This window comes from Alligator sinensis, unplaced genomic scaffold, assembly GCF_000455745.1.
Source record: "Alligator sinensis unplaced genomic scaffold, ASM45574v1 scaffold923_2, whole genome shotgun sequence".
Taxonomy (NCBI): domain Eukaryota; kingdom Metazoa; phylum Chordata; order Crocodylia; family Alligatoridae; genus Alligator; species Alligator sinensis.
The window spans coordinates 395,167-416,618 of NW_005842589.1; the positions used below are offsets into that span (position 1 = coordinate 395,167).

The 21,452-nt window shown below is 39.3% G+C and overlaps 1 protein-coding gene across 5 annotated transcripts in view; it reads right to left on the reverse strand.

Moving 5' to 3' along the window:
• Window positions 1-404: 404 nt before the first annotated feature.
• Window positions 405-21,452, reverse strand: part of ROBO1 (roundabout guidance receptor 1) — a 461,057-nt gene continuing 440,009 nt past the window's right edge. For all 5 annotated transcript variants that reach the window (XM_025214559.1, XM_006032830.2, XM_025214558.1 and 2 more), the window contains 4 exons: window positions 19,435-19,587; window positions 5,135-5,443; window positions 3,229-3,422; window positions 405-2,123 (listed from right to left, as the gene is read on the reverse strand). In XM_025214559.1, coding sequence (XP_025070344.1) covers window positions 2,109-2,123; window positions 3,229-3,422; window positions 5,135-5,443; window positions 19,435-19,587 — 671 coding nt within the window. In that variant the 3' untranslated portion in view covers window positions 405-2,108. The remainder of the gene's footprint in view (window positions 2,124-3,228; window positions 3,423-5,134; window positions 5,444-19,434; window positions 19,588-21,452) is intronic.

The window sequence follows — 21,452 nt, forward strand, 5'->3', positions numbered from 1 at the left end:
GAAATGTAATTCCCCCTACAGAAGTTCTTGTGAATGTTGATACACTTAACTCCATGTCTTTCATAACAAATGACTCTTACCCTCTCTGATCTACAGTTGTGGGTATGGAGTTATAACAGGTCAAGACTTTTCTTTGGCTTCTTTTGGAATTTAGTGTATGCTAAAAGATGGAGGAGTGGTTCTACCTTTTGGAACTAACAGCACAGTCATGAAGCACCAAGTAATCGAGACTTTATGATAATCAGTGGAAATTATGTAAAAAGTAGGAGGCCTAATACTGATCTTACCCTCATACTGGCATTACATAGTGAAGTCATACAAGACTTCAATAGCACAACCGAAGAGCAGAATCATTCATGAAAATGGGTTTCAGGTAAAACAAAAAACTGCACAAGAAAAAAGGATGTATTTGAGAACATTTTTAATAAATAATGTGACAAAAATTACTTTTCTGATTATTGGATCCTCAGTATGCAAAATTATGGCTAAAATATGAGGTTTCGTACATGAACATAATGAAAACATTAATCACATGGATTTTTCCCTTAGTACTGCACACCCTTTCTATGTAACCATTCTTTAAAAGTTAGCTAAATGAAAAATTTCAGTCCTCAGTAAACACCAAAACACTTTTTCTCTCCTTTTTTCCCATTGGGGCTAATCCTGATAGCTGTCCATAAACAAACACACAATTTTCCATTAGCACCAATGACAAAGAAATTATATAATTACAAAAAAGATAAAAAAATCTACAGAGAGGACATTATTTGGCAAATTTAATGCAACTAATGCCTCTATTTTAGCTTTAATGAAAATCCAATGTTGAGATAGGCCACCGCAAACTTGAGAATTTTCCATAAATTCAGGAAAAGTGAGAAATGTTTTGTTTATGGCCCATATTTTGGTTCGTTACTTTACCATCTGTCACCATTCAAATATTCCCAATACAAACATAGAGTATTAACAAAAAGATGAAAAAAAAATTCCAAATGCTTCTTAACATTTTTCCAAAAGACAAAAAAAAAAGGTTAATAGTTACAATGGTTTACAAATAAAGTTTAGTGATTGTGCTTTTAAAACCAAAAAAAAAAAAAAAAAGATAAGCAGTGCATTACAAAAAAAAAAAAAATAGAGATCAAACAAAATTTCTTTAAGTGGCACTTCTTTAAGTTGAATTGACACTACAATTAGAGGTCTGAGATTTGGGCCAGTAACAGTAAAGATGTTATTACCCAATAATTATTAAAAATGTCCACTGATTCCCTTGCTTATTTTCATAAGTGTCATTTTAGTGGAACAATTTCTGATAGACTTACTCATGCCATGACTAGACCACCAGAGTACCTATCATCTTGGCTCCTGCCTATCCCAAAGGACATTTTCAATAAGAATGTACTTAAATGATGAAAATAGGAAAGACAAATTAAAGTACAACAGGGGAATTAAAATGAGTATATATTTACAATATGAGCCACCCCACCCCAAATTGCATTTAAAAAAGCAAATCTTTTGCTGCTGCAAAGGGTAATCTGAGAGACTGGCAGAAAATAAAACCCGCAGTCTATTTTCAAAATGCAAGTTACCATTTGCACTAATTGCAGACTATAATAAAACCACTACATTAAAGGAACCCTCTGCATAATTTTCCCTTTATGCAAGTTGGTATTTTTAAATCAATGGTATTTTACATGTAAGATTATCAATGGGCTCCTTGGTATATCAGCAGTGTACTAAACACTGCCTCCTGGAGGGGAAAAAAAAATCTAGGGATCCCAGGTTTTGGCACCATCTTCTGTCCTAATCTTGACACAGCAGCTGGTACAAGTACCACAAAGAGCAGCTTACCTGCCTTTCTGGGCAGAGAGAAGATGATATGCTTAGCATTAAGGAACAGACAGGGGCTGTTCATAAAGAGAAGGATTTAAAAAAAAAAGAAATAGTGAAATAAAAACTAGCATTCTGATGGCATGAATAAAAATGAAAAATTGTACACTCTGATTGCACTGAACGTTATTTCTGGCGTCAAACATCATCAGACTTGAGGCATCTTAAGTGATATTTTTCTGATTAGATTTCAAAAGCCTGTGAGAGTACATTTCTCATCTTCTTCAGCTTTCAGTTTCCTGTAAAAAATTAAAATCAGTGGCTAGATGTTAGCTGGAGTTCAGAGTTTTAAGAATTTTAATACAGTGTTTAGAAACAATCTGTTTTTGATACAACGTGGTTATATGTTAGTTATCATTTTGGGGAAAGAAAATGAAATGTTGTTGCCAACACAAGGGACAGAAAAGAAAAAAACAATAACATGTCTTCATTTGAAGTTTACACTGATAAAATTTAATATTCAGGCATTTGACGTAACACTAACTAACTACAGCTAAAACACAAGCAGATCCACGTTCAAGCAGTTTAACATGTGCTGAGTGCTCTTGTGGCCTTGCAAAGTTGTTCCCTTTTAGGCCAGGGCTATCTCCTAACACACACTAACTTTAATAGGTCACTTCATTGCAATCATTTGCAACTGTTGCAGGTGTGTGCGCTCTTCTATCCTAACATGTGCTAACTTTAATACATCACAACATTCCAATGATTTGCAATCACTGCATATGACTATGTGACACAGCCCTAATATCACCAAGTCTAAGATGTGTTAACCTTAAATCTAAGGGCATGTCCATACTGTGGCATTTATGAGTATCCTGCACCTACCCGCTCCCAGAGATAGTCTTCAGACCTGGAAATACAGTGGTGAGGAGACACTGAGGCACCTTCTGTGGCCACTCTTGAGACCTCAAATCTCCAGTATGCTTGAGCAGGGGCTGGTGATGACCTTAGCTTCATCAATGTTTTACCAAGTATAGAATGGATGAATTTGAACAGATAGGTAGGTGGGTGTGCTGGGACCATCCTGGCCAGGACATGATGCTGCCATAGTGCAGGCATATTCTGAATATCCTGTCTATACAGTTTCTGATTTGGGCATAATTGAGATATTTTACCTTTTGTTTCCTATTACATATTTTCCATTTTAATGCCATCTTAATGTTGCATTTTTTCTAAGAATGGGAATAATCCACAGTTATAGAAAACCACTAAAATAATTTTCCTCAGATAAATATGTATAATTTTAAAAATATTTTCACCTAGGATCCTACCTAGGTTCAGAAAATTATCTTCCTGTGACAATGATTTTATTCTACACATTTTTCATAACACTGCTACAGTTACCTCTAATTCTTCATCTTCTTCTCGTTCATATGCTCCCAGTACTTGCATTTCTGCAATGTTCCTTCGCGCTATATTTGTTTGATCTGCCCTTTGTCTACCTCCTGATCCTCTTGATGACATGGAGCTGGAGGAACTGGGATCTCTAGGATTATTTGAAGTTGGAAACGTAGGTCTAGAGTATGGTAAGATGTCCTCTGTGCAATGAAACATACACATTACATATATATAAATACACAATGAACTATGTACATTTACATTGCTCTGACATATGGCACCTGTGCAAATTTTCCATAAATACTAAATGTTTGCATTTTTAATGGACACCTAGAGATTTAGGATGATGACTGACCATAGTACGTAATAAAATCACTGTACCACAGCAGACGAGATTTCTTAAAGAAAATCTGATATTCAGGTTAGAAATAAAGCAATGTTCCACTAAGCATTACAAATGCAGACCCTTAAAATTACTGGGTATGTTTTTAGAAGCTTGACCGTGTTCCTACAGAAAGTAGCTGAGTTAGTAATACATATAGGGTCCCCTGACTCCCCAGGATCCAGTAGGAGCTAGAATTATGGAACACCTCTGAAAATCAGGGTACACAAAAACGGAGGCACCTAAAATCTCTGAACATTTTGAAAAATGTTGCCCTTAAAATTTTGTTCTACTGCCTGTAAATCAATTGGTTTAATATTGCTTGCTCATCTTTGTAAAAGTACTTTATGATCTATGGATAAAGAACACCATATGATAGCTAAGCATTTTTATTCAACAGAAAAATTATCAGTAATAGTTAGTACAACGTTAAGTGCTTAGGTTCCTTTTGTTATCAGTAGATTTCTTTTCTTTACCAAGTCACACTAGGCTGCCTTAGGCCTCCAGCATCCAAAAACATCACAGTACATTTTTTCAGGTTGATGTTCAAAAATCAATGCCTTAATGTTTTTAACTGTTTCTAAGGGTGATATGCTGCTCAAATATTAACAACATTTCCAATATTGGTGTCCTCAGCAAATTTTGCCACCTGCCCTAGGACATTAATACATAAATTGATAACAATGGCCCGGACACCAACCCTGAAATAACCCTCTAATGACTTCTCTCTATTGTGACCCACTGCCATTTCCAATGACCTCTTACTTATGTGCCCATTTAACCAATTTACTACCCAATTTCTGCTCATCTGATTTGTACCCTGGCTAGCTAGTCTGAGAAAGAATTACGCATTTGTGGGAAGCTTAACTGAACTGTAGACAGATACCATTATCTGTGTTCCACTTTTCACTAGTCTTACTGACCTCCATAAAATTGAGACCCATTTTTTCCTAACTCTGAACTAGTTACTATTTGTAACCTCTGCATCTCTGCTCCATTCTGCTGAGCTAATATTCATGTGCTGTTTTCATTTTGAAGAGGATCAAATGTCAGGGTGGCAGATTTTTCCTTTATAAATGTGAGGTAAAATGAGTCTATCTCCAATCCACTGGTAAAATTGGCAGTCTTACTGAATTCCCTTAATAATTTGTGTAGAGGCAGAAGTAGGTACAAAGGTATATATGTCCCCCAACTCCTATACTTCTCTTTGGGTTTCTTCTCTAGTAGGTCAAGTCTGTGCATAAAATTCAGTGTGCAAAAGGATCATAATATAGAGAAGACAATTCTAGAAATTCTACTAGCTTTAGGCCATGGGATTGCCTATTTGAAACACAACAATGTGGTTTGTATTAACTTTGTATTAACGACATAAATAGAGATAAATGGCCACAATTCAGTACTGCTATAAGCAGGCTCAACCCCAGTAATTTCTCACGCTAATAGTGAACTTGACCTGAAGAACTATGGCCTTAGATCCTTCCACTTATCTCCTGTAAACACATTCATTAAGCTTAATGCACGTCAAGTAACCTTGGAGAAGATGAGTTTTTGCTGGTGTGCCTTCTCGCTTTGCTGCTTTATTCCCTCGCAGCTTCCCGTCGTTTTGCTGTTCCTGCGATTCTCTGCGCTCTCCTGAATTTGCCCGCATATCAGAGTGCTGTCGGCCATCTGCCCCTTCTCTCCCCTTGTAGCTTGCTCCTTTTCTTTCCCCAGATCTGTCTGTTCTTGGTTCTATAGAAGCGAGCTTTGGCAACATGACAGGCCGAACTTCCAGCTGGGACTTGGACTGGGCAGTAGGAGATTTTATAGCTGGAGGTGGCACTGGAGGAGGTGGCAGGTCTACAAAAAAAAAAAAACCCAAATTATATCATGCACTAATGAAATTAAGGAATCATATTTTACTTCCAGCATGTTAGGTTTACTTCAGTTCCTCCACAAAAACTGCACAGGTACAAGCACACTATAGCATATCAATGTACAATGGCACTCAAATGATTCTTCTCCTTTTCTTCCTCCCTCCAAACCCTGAAACTGACTTCAAATTCTAATTTATACCATAAGGTTGGTTTTTTTTAATATGACTTCCAGAGGGTTGGGGGAGGGTGGGTGCATGCCACAGTTTGTTTGTTTCTGTCTCTAGGCAGAAGCTTACCCTCTGTGATCATTTCAGCTTCTAAACTCAAATTTAAATGGTGTAAAAATGGAGGCCTCCCAATTGACTGATCAGAGGACAGCTTCATTTACTTTATTCCTGCAGCTTGGGGAGAGGGACTTGCTGTGCTATTTTTACTCTTTTAATTATCCTCCGTACCCACAATCTCCTTAATCTTGCATTTCATACAATCTTCAGCTTCCCTTTACTACACTACATTTCCCTGTTCTCTGCAACCTCCATCTTCCATTCAGCCTTTTTACTCTCTTCGTATCATCTGGCATTTCTCAAGCTTCTAAATCAATCTCAGTTAGCTGGTCCCCCACACCTGTGAAACCTTCCCTTATTTTCTCTTGCTTGCTGGATCACTCTTCATTGTACTTCTTCAGTTACTCTACCTATAGATGCTATAGGGTAATATGTGCCATACTGCTCGGATTCAACCTCTTCAAATTTATAGAAAATGATGGTCATTTTAAGTAAAGAACGAATTCCACAGTGGAAGGCAGAAACAGAAAGGCAGGCAATATTTTTTTACAAAAAATTGAAAATCACATAAGACTTAGTGGTTCTGCAACAATAATAAATTAAAGCAAATAAAGTAGTCTCATGGTCCCCCCCCCCCTTTTTTTTTTAACAGTAACTCAATATCATAATGCTATTCCATCATACCAACATTCTTAAATTCTTGCTAATACACTCACTTCCCATCCAAGAAATTTACCGCTCCAGTGTGTATTTCGTGAAGTGAAAGAAATTACTGTTTCCAACTATGTGGTAGGATGAAAAGAGAAATTACTTACCAGTAATTGCAGTAATTTGAAATATGACATCCAAATGTGCAGCTTCACTCTGGGTACGCATGCCCATAATATTCAATCTCAGAATTTTTTATGTTGCCCTAGTAGTAAGTCATAGGGAGGACTGCAGCCCTGCCCCTCCTCATAGGGCATGTCTTTAGCAAATTAATGACAAACTCTGGTAAGTCCCTTGAACAATCTCAGGACTGCTTGGTGAGAAAATGCATTTGGCCCTTTACTGGAGGATGCTAGACCAAAATGGCAGCCAGCTAGATTTTGACCAAGTTGGTAGACAAATCTTTATATTGAAGATCAATCAAATGTAGCAGTCTAGGCAGAAAAGAAGTATCAGTGGAAGAGGGGTTTATCTCCAGGCACTATCTTGAGAGTCAGCAGTAAACATATTGTACTATGATGTTTTGGATGCCTTTACCAGCCTCATCACTGTCCTCACAGGGATGTAAAGCCTCAGCATGAAGTCAGAACGAAGTAGGCATCTTCTTGGAAGCCTAATCTAATCTAATTTAATCTATTCTTTTGGGGGTTTTTGGTCTAAAAATCAAAAGAAAGAAAGTCTAAGAAAAAAATAAAAATGAAACCAGAAAGGATCAGAAACTGAAAAGGGGTTTCAACTGGAGCTGTAGGTCTTGAACTTTGTGTTTCATCTCAAGATGATGCTGGGTAACTAGTATGGAGGGGCAGGAAAACTGCAGCCTTCTATCCTCTTGGTATGGATCATGAGGAGGGGTAAGGCTATGACATGCTAAATAAGGACTACTAAGAGTCCCTATTTGAGTGTTATGGCACATGAGGCCGACAGTGAAAAAGTGCATTTTCTGTGGATTCCAATTTAGGTGTACAATGCCAGAACACAAGGTCCGTTCTCCTGAAGTTGTGAGCACCCACATATCCCACTGTTTTCAAGATGAACTTAGGGGCTTAGAATCTTTGCAAATAAGGCCACATTAAACTGGAACACAGCAAACAACAGATGGGCCCATATCAAGAAGCTCTATTTAATTTAACTCATCCTGCAAATTCAAATATATACTAGCATGTTCAAAGATTTCTAAAATGCTTTGTTTTTAACAGTGGTATTTAGAAAGTGCATATATCCTTCTTTATTCAGCTACGTTTCTATATACCTGCATTAATACATAACACCTTTAAAACAGAAAGGGAAAGACATCCATTATTATAGCACACAATGCTATTGTTAGAAGGGAAGGAAATTTTTTAAAAACTCGTATGCAGAAACTAAGATGCAAGGCTGTCTTGCATCGAGACATAGGAACCACACGGCAGGTATACATCAAGTGAACAGATGAAAAAAAATGATTCTGAAAGGTATAAATGATGGTCCTGAGCTCATAATGCATTCATCCCAAGTGCATCTGTACTAAAATGAAGTGCACTGAAAATTATAAAATCCCTGCTCTACCAATTTGTAATGAAAGACATTCATTTTCACTGCTTCCTCAGAGAGGATCTGAAAGAGCTTTCAAAGCCTCAGAACAGCTGCACTTCTTAACTAAAACCACAAAATATTCAGATAGTATGGGCTATATTTGAACAGGTGAATGTCTGAACTGAAATCTGAGTAAATTGGTACAAGATGATGAATAGATGAGTTAAAAGGAATTAAAAATGGGAGCTTAACATATATGCAAATAATGTTATAGGCTAGGGCTGTCCAACTTCTGGGCAATTTGGGGCTGCACACAGCACAGACACAGACATGGGGGCAACAAGTTACATGAGCCACATGCCATGTGTACAGGTGGGCAGACAGTCCCCACCAGTCTCCCTGCCCACTCTCCTGTCATGGGGAAGCTGTTACCCCTTTAAAAAAACTAAAGCACAGGCATCTCAGCTTCTACCCCACCTTTTCCAACCACACACTTCATCTGATCATTGACAATCCTTCAATTTGAGGATAATCTCTACCACAGATCAGTGATGTGTCTTGAGGTGACTTATGAGTGCAATCCTTAAGCCACAGATTCATCCACAAAAGTTTCAGGTCTTGCTGGTATTTCCACAAGGGAGAATAGATAGTAAGGTGGGATTTCTCTCCTTCTCTTTCCTTTGCTCTCTCTTGTCTGCTTCAAGGGAGAGACTTTACCTTGAAGCAGGCTGCTGCTTGGTTAAGATTGTGGCACTATTGGAGCTGGTTAGCAGCCAGCTCCTCCCAGCTCTTGATGTTGCTATCTGTTTTCTTGACATATGCCAGCAAGGATTTGGCTTCTTCAACCATGGGGTGCTGTCCCAAGAAGGATTGCTAGGAATAGATGGGATCCACCTGACAAAGAGATGGAACAGCATCTTCTCAGACAGGCTCACTAACCTAGTGAGGAGAGCTTTAAATGATCTTTGCTGAGGGATGGAGACTGAAGCCCTGAGCTAAGTGGGGAAGCAGAAGACCTGGAGAAAGCACACGGTGGAGACAGTAACAGGGGAGGCCTCCTCATTCTTACTGAGAAAGTTGGGCAATCAGCTAGTTATGTTAGGTGTATGTACACAAATGCATGGAGCCTGGGAAACAAGAAGGAAGAATTGGAAGTCCTTACACAGTCTGGGAACTATGATGTGATTGGAATAACAGACTTGATGGGATAGCTTGCATGACTGGAGCACTGTCATGGATGGGTATAAACTGTTCAGGAAGAACAGGCAGGGGAGAAGAGAAGGAGTTGCACTGTATGTAAAAGATCTGTATGGTTGTTTAGAGCTCCAGTATGAAACTGGAGATAGAACTAGAAAAGCTGGAGATAGGCCCATTGAAAGTCTCTGGGTTAAGGTTAGAGGGGGAAAGAAGCCCAGGAGAGTTGTTTGTATTTTAAAGAAATCTTACTGAGGGTGCAAGAACAAACCATCCTGATGGGCAGAAGAATGGCAAATATGGCAGATGACCAGCTTAGCTTAGCAGAGAACTCTTCAGTGATCTTAAACACAAAAAGGAAACTTACAAGAAGTGGAAGAATGGACAGATGACTAGGAAAAAGTATAAAACTATTGCTTGGGCATGCAGGGATGAAATCAGGAAGGCCAAAGTCCAATTGGAGTTGCAACTAGCAAGGGGCAGAAAGGGCAACAATAAGGGTTTCTACAAGTATGTTAGCAACAAGAGGAAGGTCAGGGAAAGTGTGGGACCAAACAGCGTGAGGAAAAGGCTGAAGTACTCAGTGCCTTTTTTATGTCAGTCTTCACAGGCAAGGTCAGCTCCCAGAATACTGCACTGGGCAGCACAGTTTGGGGAGAAGGCGAGCAGCCCTCAGTGTTGAAAGAACAGATTAGGGACTATTTAGAAAAGCTGGACATGTACATATCCATGGTACCAGATGCGATGCATCCAAGGATACTGAGCAAGTTTGCTGAAGTGATTTCAGAGCCGCTGGCCATTATCTTTGAAAAGTTGTGGCAAATGGGGGAAGTTCTGAGTGACTGGAAAAGTTCAAATATAATGTTCATCTTTAAGAAAGGGAAGGAGGAAGATCCAGGGAACTACAGACCAGTCAACTTTACCTTGGTCCCCAGAAAAATCATGAAGCAGGTCCTCAAACAATCCATTTCTAAGCACTTGGAGAAGAAAGTCATCAGGAACAGTGAGCCTGGATTCACTTGGGACAAGTCATGCCTGACCAACCTGACTGACTTCTATGGTCAGATAACTGGTTCTGTAGATTCAGAGAAAGCAATGAATGTAATATACCTTGACTTTAGCAAGGCTTTTCATATGGTTTCCCACAGGACTCTTGCAAACAAGCTAAGGAAGTATGGTTTGGATGACTGGGCTGTGAGGTGGATAGAAAGCTGGCTGGATTGTTGGGCTCAAGAGATAGTGATCAATGACTCTATGTCTAGTTGGCAGCCGGTATCAAGTGGAGCTCCCCAGGGGTCAGTCCTGGGGCTGGTTTTGTTCAGTATCTTCATTAATGACATGGAAGATGAGATGGAGTACACTGTCATCAAGTTCATGAATTACATCAAACTGGGGGGAGTTGCAGATACCCTGGAGGGTAGGGCTAGGACTCAGAGTGTCCTAGACAAATTGAAGGACTGGACCAAAAGAAATCTCATGAGGTTTAACAAGGACAAGTACAAAGTCCTGCACTTAGGATGGAAGAATCCCATGTACTGCTACAGGTTTGGAACCAACTGGTTGAGCAGCATCTCTACAGAAAAGGACCTTGGGGTTATAGTGGACAATAAGCTGGATACGAGTCAACTGTATGTTCTTATTGCCACGAAGACTACCAGCATACTGGGCTGCACTAGTAGGAGTGCTGCCCGCAGATCAAACAAAGTGATTATTCCCTTCTATTCTGTACTTGTGTGGTCACATCTGAAGTACGGTGTCCAATTTTGGGCCCACCACTAGGAAAAGTATGTGGACAAGTTGGAAAAAGTCCAGTGAAGGGCAATGAAAATGGTTAGGGGGCTGGGGCACATGACTTATGAGGACAGGCTTAGGGAACCGGTTTATTTAGTCTGCAGAAGAGAAGACAGAGTGGGGATTTGAAAGCAGTCTTAACTACCTGAAGGGTGTTTTCAAAGAGGATGGAGCCAGACTGTTCTAAGCAGTGGCAGATGACAGAACAAGGAGCAATGGTGATAAAGCACTGGAATGGGTTACCTAGAGGTGGTGGAATCTCCGTCTTTGGAGGTTTTTAAGGCCCACGTCAACAAAGCCCTGGCTGGAATGATCTAGTTGGGGAAGGTCCTGCTTTGAACAGGGGGTTGGACAAGATGATCTCCTGAGGTCCCTTTCAACCCTAATTTTCCATGATTCTGGGCCTTCAACGTGTCCTTGTAATGTTTCCTCTGGCACCATGAAATCTCAGGCTGCAACTTAGCTGGGAAGAGAACACTTGTTTTGCAAGTCAAGAGTTGGGTATCTGCATAAAGTGTTTAGTTCAGCAAAGTTGGGGCTTGAGGATGACCGACTCAATGCTGGTAACACTGGCTTCAGCAAAGATACTGGCATTTGTGCAGTGATCCCTCCTTTCAATGTGGATGTTTTTTCTGTAGACATCATTGGTAATATCTCTTTAGGCTCCTGAGATAACAATAGCAGGTTACCCACATAAAAAATCTGTAGAGGAAAGTAGACACAGATTTTGGTTTATTTCCAAAGATCGCATTCAATAAAAATGTGCCAAAGCAGTGTCCTTGGAGGAGGCACTTTTGCATTGGATCCTGTGCTGGATCTCCTTATCAACATTTGCTTTCTGAGAGAGGTGGCTACCAAGGATAAAGGTATTACTCAAATACCTCCAGGGTATTTTCCTCGATGGTAATTTGAGTAGGGGAGATCACATTCAGTGCTTGGCGTAGGCTTAGAGCACTTTATTTTTCTTAATTTTGAGAGAGAGGCCTACAGTTTAATAGGCTTCAATGAAGAGGTCCAGCACAGTCTACATATTTTCCTCAGTGCACACAAGCTGGTATAGTCATCAGCCTATTGAAGGACAAGGAGGGTTGGTTTGAATACTTTGGTCTTTCAGTGAAATATTCCCACATTGAAAAGCCCTCTATTTGTTCAGTATTCAAGGTCGATTCTAGAGGGGAGGTGGTCCTTAACAAGAACCAGGATGAACAAGAACCAGGATGACAGTAAAAAAAATGGGGAACAGAATTGGGGCAATGACACATCTTTGCTTGACCCCAGTTTGGATGAGAAATGGATCCGTCTCCAATCTGCTACAAAGAAGAGTTGCAGTCATTTGGTTGTGAAGAAGCTTCAAGACTTTGATGCATTTTTCAGGGCATCCAAATCTGGCCAGTACTTTCCACAAGGCTTCACGATTGATGAAACCTGCAGTGTGAGCAGCTCAGCTCCCTTTTCTACTGCAGATGTACAGTGCAAACATCCCAGTCCCCTCCCTGGCACTACAGCTCCCTTCTGCTATGCCACCCTGGCACTCCAGCCCCCTCCCAGCCACAGCTCCAGCCCCCTTCTGCTATGCCACCTAAGCCTAGAAGCATGGGCAGGAAGTAGGAGCTGGAGAAGGGAGGGGAAATCCAGCTGCTGCAGCATGAGTAAACAGGGAAATATGATAGACAGGCCACATGCTAACCCTTCAAAGGGTGCAGACAGCCTGTGGACCATCAGTTGGACAATCGTGTACAGGCTATTTGAAGTGGTGCGTTAGACCATGGCCTTGGATACATGTTTTTTTTTGTAGCACTATCCATGCCCTCCTAGTACTACAAACAGTGTGTGACAATAGTCCCCAGGAGTGGGGAGGGTGAGGAGAGCACCCCGCCCCCCGTATGCTGCTGGGGGTAGTGGCTATCAAGCACAGTTGCCCCCTCTCCCTGTGCCTCATCTGGCAGGGGTGAAGAGAACATGCCCCTTACCTTGGGTGGCTGGGGGATACCTCTGCCACAGCTGCTTCCAGTTTATGCTTTCTGCCGTGGGGGTAGGGGGCGCAAAAGATCAGCCCCTTATTCCCTATCATCCCCTGACTGGAGAGCATACCTTTGAGATGATCTTGTCCAGCCAGGGGATTGTGTATGTGTGAAGGAAGGGTAGCATGGTGTTTTAACTGAGCTATAGCTGGTACAGAGGTTTATGCTGGACTGCTTCCAGTGCCATAATGTTAAGCTGTCTTGCACATGCTTAAGACATGATCAGAATAATTTCAGTTGTCAGATGATATGGGATCCGGGAAATGAAAAAAGTGGCTTAGAGCTAACTTCCAACTTCGGAAAAGGAATATTTCAAGCAAGTGAAACCAGTAATACCCTGTGGATCTCATCAGCTTCAGCATCTTAATAAACAAATGTTCCAAGCAAGCTCTAGAAGCAAATCCTACATTATGGAAAATACTGGCGAAGGATGTGTTTTGCAATGTCTTTCTGAATTTCAGGTCTTTTTTTCCCTCACTCCCTGTTATGAAATGGCAATTCTGTAGGCATTAGATTGCAAAGTAGCTAAGGTTATTTCAATATGGGCTGCCACTGCTACCTCCTTCTGTCAGTATATCTTCATGTCTCAACAATCTTCAGATGCATCTTATGAAAAGCCACTCTTTTATTACCAAAACCTGAAATGGTACACTATAGATCAGTCCACATGCTTAAATATTCTCGAAACTGGAATATGCCAATAAGGTGCTGCAACAAAATCTTACTTTATCTAAAGAGTGAGGGTTGATTTATTATAATAAAAAGGAAAGACTGTGGCAGTGAATCTGACCCATCTTTCTGAGCAGGTTGTAAATATAAAACTAAATCTCTTTGCAGTCCAGAGAGTTCCAGTGCAGTCCAACAAGAACTAAAGAACAATGATTTCTGGCAAGTAAACACAGAACCAATCACAATAATCCAATAGAAATGCCCTCTCAATACTTTTAGCTCTTAAAGGTAGTTTACTTTTCTATCCTGAATGTAAATACCTTGCCCACCAACATATATGCCCCTCCATAAACAAATCAAAACAAAGAAAAAAGTCTAATCTCAGAAATTAAAATATAACTTTAAATAAACATTCCCCCCCCCCCCCCCCGCATCACCACACTCCCCCCCCCCCCCCAGATTTAACCATCTGCCCCTAGGACAAGGAATCCTAAAGTATGACACCTTATGTCTTGATAATGCCTCCACATAAAATGTCTCCACATGAAAAAAAGATGTGTAAAATTGCAATAACTCTATTGTACAGTATTAACAACAGAAAAGTGATATTCTTGACAGAGAGCACTTTGTCACAACCTGCAGGGAAACTATAAAAATCTTCATTATAACATACTGTTCCTTGCTGAGAGGAATCCTTCAAACAAGAAAAGGAAACTTTTCAGAGGTCAATACTATTACACCCCTGTGGTATTTATTTAACAGCTCAAATAACGGAGAAAATCCAGATTCAATCTGCCTCCTCTAGTACAAACTGGTATGTTTTGTTATTAAAACGAAAATGAAGGCCTCCATTGCGAGAAATAAAAAATAAATCACAGAGTGACATCAAACCAATCTAAGATACCTGGTAAAGGTCAGCAGTGCTCAACTGTTTCATTTATACTTGCATATCACTGTTGCATTGTTGCCCACTTAAGAAAAACAATTAACGGATGCCTTTTTATAGCATATTCTACAGGGGAAATCTTCCATATGTGCCTTTTGAAGAGAGTGATTATAATTTTCAATAAGATGCTAAATGAGAACAGATATAGGAATCATGGGAAAAACAACTGGGGGAGGAATACTAAGCCCACTTCTATACTTAAGTGGAGAGACTGCAAAACAGCCTAAAAAAGATCAAAGTTTGATCCATAATGACAAAACAAATAAAGAGGTATTATTAGGAATTTTTTTCTTTAAAATAATAAAATAAAATACTCTCTGATGCCCTAGAATTTTGTTATCATATCCTAGGAAAAAATAATTGACAGCAAATAATCATGAAACTTGAAGTTTGCTTTCTATAAAATACCAAACTAGATTTCTACAATACACATAATGTATGAATAAAACTGACAACATAGAACCTGATCCGGGAAGTTTTAGGAATATATATCATTTAAAATTTTTTAAGCACTGTTAATTAAATCAGTGGTTGTACAAAAAAAAAAAAAAAAAAATCTCCTGTTGGTTAAACTCACAGTTCTAATTTCTGTGGATGATAAATAAGTGAATACATGTACAAAAACAGTACAACACAAAAAGGGATTTTTTTTTCAATTCAGGCTTGTATATATTCTTATTAAACACTTTTCATTAAAAAAAAAAATCATTTCAAGGTCAATCTCTCTTAGGATACCCATCTTAAAGGAAAGGTGGCTTATTTTGGAATATTATAAAATACTGAATATCCAAATCATAACATCAGTTTCTGGAAAAAAGTATTTTTGGCATTTGGTGTTTACAAAATTTCTCTTTGTTATAAGTTATTTCTTACACCATTTAGACATTTTGTACCAGATAAACAGAGGACTATAACTCTTAAACATGAGCCAGAGCAAGACTCAAAATATTTGAAATTGTTTTCCATATAAATATTTGACCCACTTGTGAGAAATGCAGCTGTCACAACCTTATGCAGGCCTACTTTTGTGTAGGGTGCTCAACCACCAGGTAGTGAACTAAATCCAGACTGTGAGACTATCATCTGGCTTCTGGGTCTTCTCGCAAGTCTGAAAATTTGGCAGCAGGGAGTGGTGGCAGCACTAACTGCAGCCAAATTTCTGGATGGGCAGGGGGGTGGGGAGTCCCATGGGCCAGATGACAGAGATAGGGTCAGTGAGAAGCTAGATCCAGCATGTGAGGGCAGCACAGCATGCAGCTGGATCTAGAGCATCGGGTCATTACAACACGTGACTGAATGTGGCATATGGGGTCAAGCTGGCGAGCATCCAGATCAGATGTGCGAGATCAGGCTGTACGTGGTACATAGTGTGTGCAGCTGGGTCAACATAATGGATCACACCCATGGACTCACACTGAGTGATGGATCTGGCCTATGGACTGGTTCTGCACCACTGTGGCCTGCAGATGTGCATCACTGATTTAGTGTATAGGTAAATAACATCACTCAGATATTTTATTGATTTGCAGGACCAAACATTAGCTAACCAAATGCTATCATTTGTGCCCATTGTCAACTGTAAGAAAGGGAGCTGGGTACCTGATAAAATCCGCATAGAGAATCTAAAAGACTAGAACTTACCAAAAAAGGATTTTCATTCTGTTTACCTAAATGTTTACAACTGTTAGGGCCTGTACTTACTGATAAATCAAATCAAAATAACACAGGTCTAAAGAGGCTTGCAGATGTATAATTTATGGAAAGCAAGGGGCAGAATACATACATACATATATGTATGTGTGTATGTATATAGGTAGATATACATGCACACATACATACATATATATATGTCTATATGTGTGTGTGTGTGTGTGTGTATGTACATACATATATATTATATATGTATATAAAAATATATATAAATGGTTTCTTAAATCCAATATGTAAATAGGTCAGCCAAAGTTGGGAAGGGGAGACGTGAAGCTATTAGTTGGTTGTAGTAATGCACTTTGCTTGTATTTAACTCTGTGAAAGGCTAGATGGAGAGGAATGAAGTATTCATACATTTTAATCCGTACCCGCTTCTGAGCAAAGTTTTTTAGCAACAAATAAGGAGAGTATTTCACAGTTTGGATGACTGTCAATAAACAAACTAACATAATGGAAATCCAGTTGCAGATTCAGCAAGCACTAATCTGAATGAGTATCAGAAAAGGATATCTAGGTGTATGCCATCTTATATCTATGTGCAGTAAACTAGGGAAGAGATTCTTTATTAAAAAAAGAGCAAGGACAAGCAAATACATCTCCACTGACTGCTACCTTATGAATGAAAACACTATCAGAAAGAACAACCACCCAACTTCACATATCTCACCACGTGATGAAAAGAGAGAAGTACAATGCTGCTAGCAATATTTTTGGTATTTTCAACCACTGTTTAAAGGTTCTGTTTATTTATATAAATGTTTAACATATAATTGCAAAAAATCATCCATATCACACATATTTCATAAAACTGCAAGAAACAAGAATTAAACTAATGTGGGTCAAGTAATTTGGGAATGGCAGGCATCCTCCATTGCTACCTAAAAATTAGCTCATTTTCAGCAGTCACTTGGAATGCATGTTTTATTGAAAAGACAGAAACATGAATGCGATAACTAGTATCTTCATATCTTTTTAGCATTTATATAATTGCTCTGTCCAATGACTGATATCCAGGTTTGGCACATTTGCTCTCCTCTTTTACAAACCGGTATGTTTACTTGTTATGGCAAAACCCGGAAGCTTCTTTTGTACTGAGCACTGCCTTATAAAGGAAATAAATCACAGGGTGACATCAAACCAATAGAAAGAACGAAGAGGTACCTGGAAAAGGTCAACTGTGTTCAACTGTTTCATTCATGTCTACATATCACTGCTCCCCATTTAAGGAAAAACAATTAGTTGATACTGTTTTATAGCCTATTCTAAAGGGACAGGATTCTATATGTGCCTATTAAAGTGAAAGGTTATAACTTTCAGTAAGGTTCCAAATATGGTTATGTAAATAGACTGAGGCAAAATAATAACAAAATACAACCTCTGAACTGGGGTTTATTAGGATTGCAGAAATTAGAACAATAAATCCCTGCTCTGTTAACAGCCACACAATGCACTGCCCATTAATTATAATACATAGGCTAGCAGAAATTCATGTCTAATTAGAAAATATGCTGAAATAAGCAGGTGCTTGGGATACAAAGCAAATATCGATCATGCTTGTCAAATCTGTTGCAGTTCCTAACCACAGTGCTGCAGGGTTTAACTTGTACTTACAAGTTACAAAAACCTGCCACCCAATATCTGTCCAACCATTATTTATTCCTGGGTTGGAGGGAAGCAAATGGCCACACAGAAAGCTCCTGTCCAGATTTTCTCTTTGATACCCTAATTCCTGTAGATGTATTTATATCAAGGTTTGATCTTTCGCCAAGTATTCAGTTAAGCACCTTATCTTCATGATGATGAAAGCTGATAAAATGCCCACAAACCCTTGTATAATGCCATTACAGGGGTCCCATAAATGTAAAATTGCCAGCATAGTTTTGGGATTTACACCTTGTGTTGTCCTTTTGCAGAAGCAAACATGTGCAAAACCACTGTAATAACCTCCTGAAATCAGATAATATTCTGACAGCTCAGTTTCACTGACAAAAGAGGCCTGGGCAGGAGCCAAGAGGCCCAGGTGCACTGTGTCATGCCAGTATTTAATGTAGTCTAATATCAGATAGATGCTAGTGAGAGAAAATACTTAGAATAAAGTACAGATAATAGCATGGACAACCACTCATTGCTAAATTACTTCTGCTCATCATGCTGTGAGCTTTGTATTAAATTTTTCTGTCAAGTGGCAGGAATCATAGGGAGAAGTGGCTCAAAAACCCCTTCTTGTAACCCTGGATAAGGATCTATAATATTAGGCTTTCATATGATAATGGCAAATGATGCCCCTCTTTGAAACATTTCTGACTGGTAATGAAAGTCCTAATCAGATTGTTGTTGCTGAGAACCAGGAGGTGGGGAATGATGCCTCTGACACCCTCTCTTTCCCCTCCCTCTTTAGCAAATTTAGCAAACTTGACAAGATGGGTTAAGTCTTTGAGAATTTATCTTACATGAATTTGCAACAAAGCCCTTGGGATGTTTTATAAAACTGGAAGGTTGTGGTTTAATAAAAGCTGGGCCACCTGAGGCATTTTCATTAAAGGCTCTCTCTAGACAACATCACAATGTTTGCATTATCCTCCTATACTCCCCCGAGAATACAAGCGTTACCTTTTCAGCAGGAGTCAATATTGTGTGTGAAGGCATGAGAGAAGATGATTAGATTTTGCCTTTTGGATCACAAAGTAACTGTTTGAAACAATACTTTAGTTAGGATTAAAATTCAATGCTTTCTTGTCTACCATTTGAATGCCAAGTCATTTCTGCAAGGAAAATAAAATTATACTATGGGGGATTTATTGCTTGGTTATTTTAATGAAGATTGTAATCCCAAATGTAGATTATTTTCAATTTCTATACTTATCTGGACTATCTAGTCTCTTAAATAATGATAGCAATCAACTGATTAGGACACTATAGAACATAGGTGCAGTTGCTGTATGTAGGGGAGGCATCAATATTGAAAAATTAGGAACTATGGCTCTTAAAATAATTAGTTTACCATGTTTAGAAACAGGAAATACAAATGAGTGAATTTTTTAGTGTAATGTTATCTCTGTGAAAAATTTTCACATAAGAATATAGGCAGTGCTTATTTATAGAGGTTCACTGACGTTTTCACCCATTTCAATGGACTTACCATCTGTGTAGACTTCTCTGCGCAGATGTCCTGGCTGATGCTTTTGCTTTTTGGCAGGTCGGACCTTTTGTATTACAACAGCACTCAAGTTGCTGTCAGTAGACACAGGGCTGGTGGGTCTAGGGCAGTGCGATGCATGAAAATGTCTACGGCCTGAAAAATGTTATAGAACACCAAGTTACTATTTTTCCTCTCCAAAATAAAATATTTTACATCCTCTCTTTTTAAAAAAAGCAAACCAGGCACTGCTATATTAAACTTGAAGTTATTTAAGTATACTATTAGGTTAATGTAAATCTTATTGTAATATATTCAATACTGTATTGTAACAAACAACTGAAGAGATGCATTCATTTTCATATCAATAGACAGGCTGGCTTAGTTTCACAGAAATTATCCAACGGGTTTGCTTCTAGTAGCCCTGCTTCCAGGAATCTAAAGCCTATGATCATACCAAATGTTTTACCAGTGCAATAGACTTCATCTTCCATCAACAAGAAAATTTATCACTTTCATACTGGGTTTCATGTCTTCTAGCTGGACAGTACAGAGATTGACTCATACATACAGCAGCAGTATAATAAGTAGACACCACATTACTTTCAGGCCCTGTTAGAAATGCATCTACCACTACCCTACTTGAATAATTATCTGTATCTGAGGTACTGCATGTGAGGGTCACCACACTATTTATCTGATATTTTATTATATTTCACTCATGCTGTCAAAATCTAGCATTTATGTTACGCTAAAGGCATTAGTATTAAATGAATAATCCCGTCATAGCACAAACTTGAATACTGCTAAATTTTAATTTATATTAATAGTATGTAAAACACACACACACACACACACACACACACACACACACACACACACACAAAGGGTAAAATCCTGAAGTCAATGGGATTTTTGCCATTTATTTCAATGAGGCCAGGATTTCATCCAAAATTACTAAATTACCTCCCCTTTTGTTCTCCATGATGAACAGCTGTGTTAGAACAAAGGAATGTTAAAAGTTAGAGAGGAGATCAGAAATGTGAGAAGAACATTACAGCTTTTGCGGAGTTGGTGGGGACAAAAATGTAATAAAATTCCTGTTTTTTTGGGTTGGATAGTTTTAGAAGATGGTCAAAATAATCCTGGGTTTCTTTGAATCCAATATTCTATTCTGTGGCATTATTACTTAGTACCTGAAACTTCACACTCTCCATTTGGCAAATGAGACATACTCAGATAGCTGGTTATTGATATCTTATTAACAAAACTAAGTAATAAAGGTATGTTCTTAAATATAAGGTACTTGTTGACTTCAATTGTTGGTTACCAAATGGGGCAGGGTACAAGAGTGTGGAAAGGGGAGGAACCCAGCAAGGATCTTACTGTTTGGTTTAGATTTCATAGATTTCATAGACATCAGGGCTGGAAGGGACCTCGGAAGATCATCGAGTCCAGCCCCCTGCCCAAAGGGCAGGAAGTCAGCTGGGGTCATAGGATCCCAGCAAGATAAGCATCCAGTTTCATCTTGAAGGTGTTCAATGAAGGCGCATGAACCACCTCCGGTGGCAGGCTGTTCCAGACCTTGGGGGCTCAGACAGTAAAGAAATTCTTCCTTATGTCCAGCCTGAAACGATCTTGAAGTAGTTTGTGACCATTCGACCTCGTCATCCCTTGGGGAGCTCTGGTGAACAAACGTTCCCCCAGATGCTGGTGGTCACCCCGATAAACTTGTAGGTGGCCATCAGATCACCCCTGAGCCTGCGCTTTTTCAGGCTAAAGAGCCCCAGGGCTCTCAGCCTGTCATCGTAGGGTCTGTTTCCCTGACCTCTGATCATGCGCGTGGCTCTTCTCTGGACTCTCTCAAGCTTCTCCACATCCTTTTTGAATTGTGGAGCCCAAAACTGGACACAGTACTCCAGCTGCGGCCTCACTAAGGCCGAGTACAGGGGGAGAATGACGTCCCGGGATTTGCTTGAGAAGCATCTATGGATGCAAGCCAGCGTTTTGGTCGCTTTACT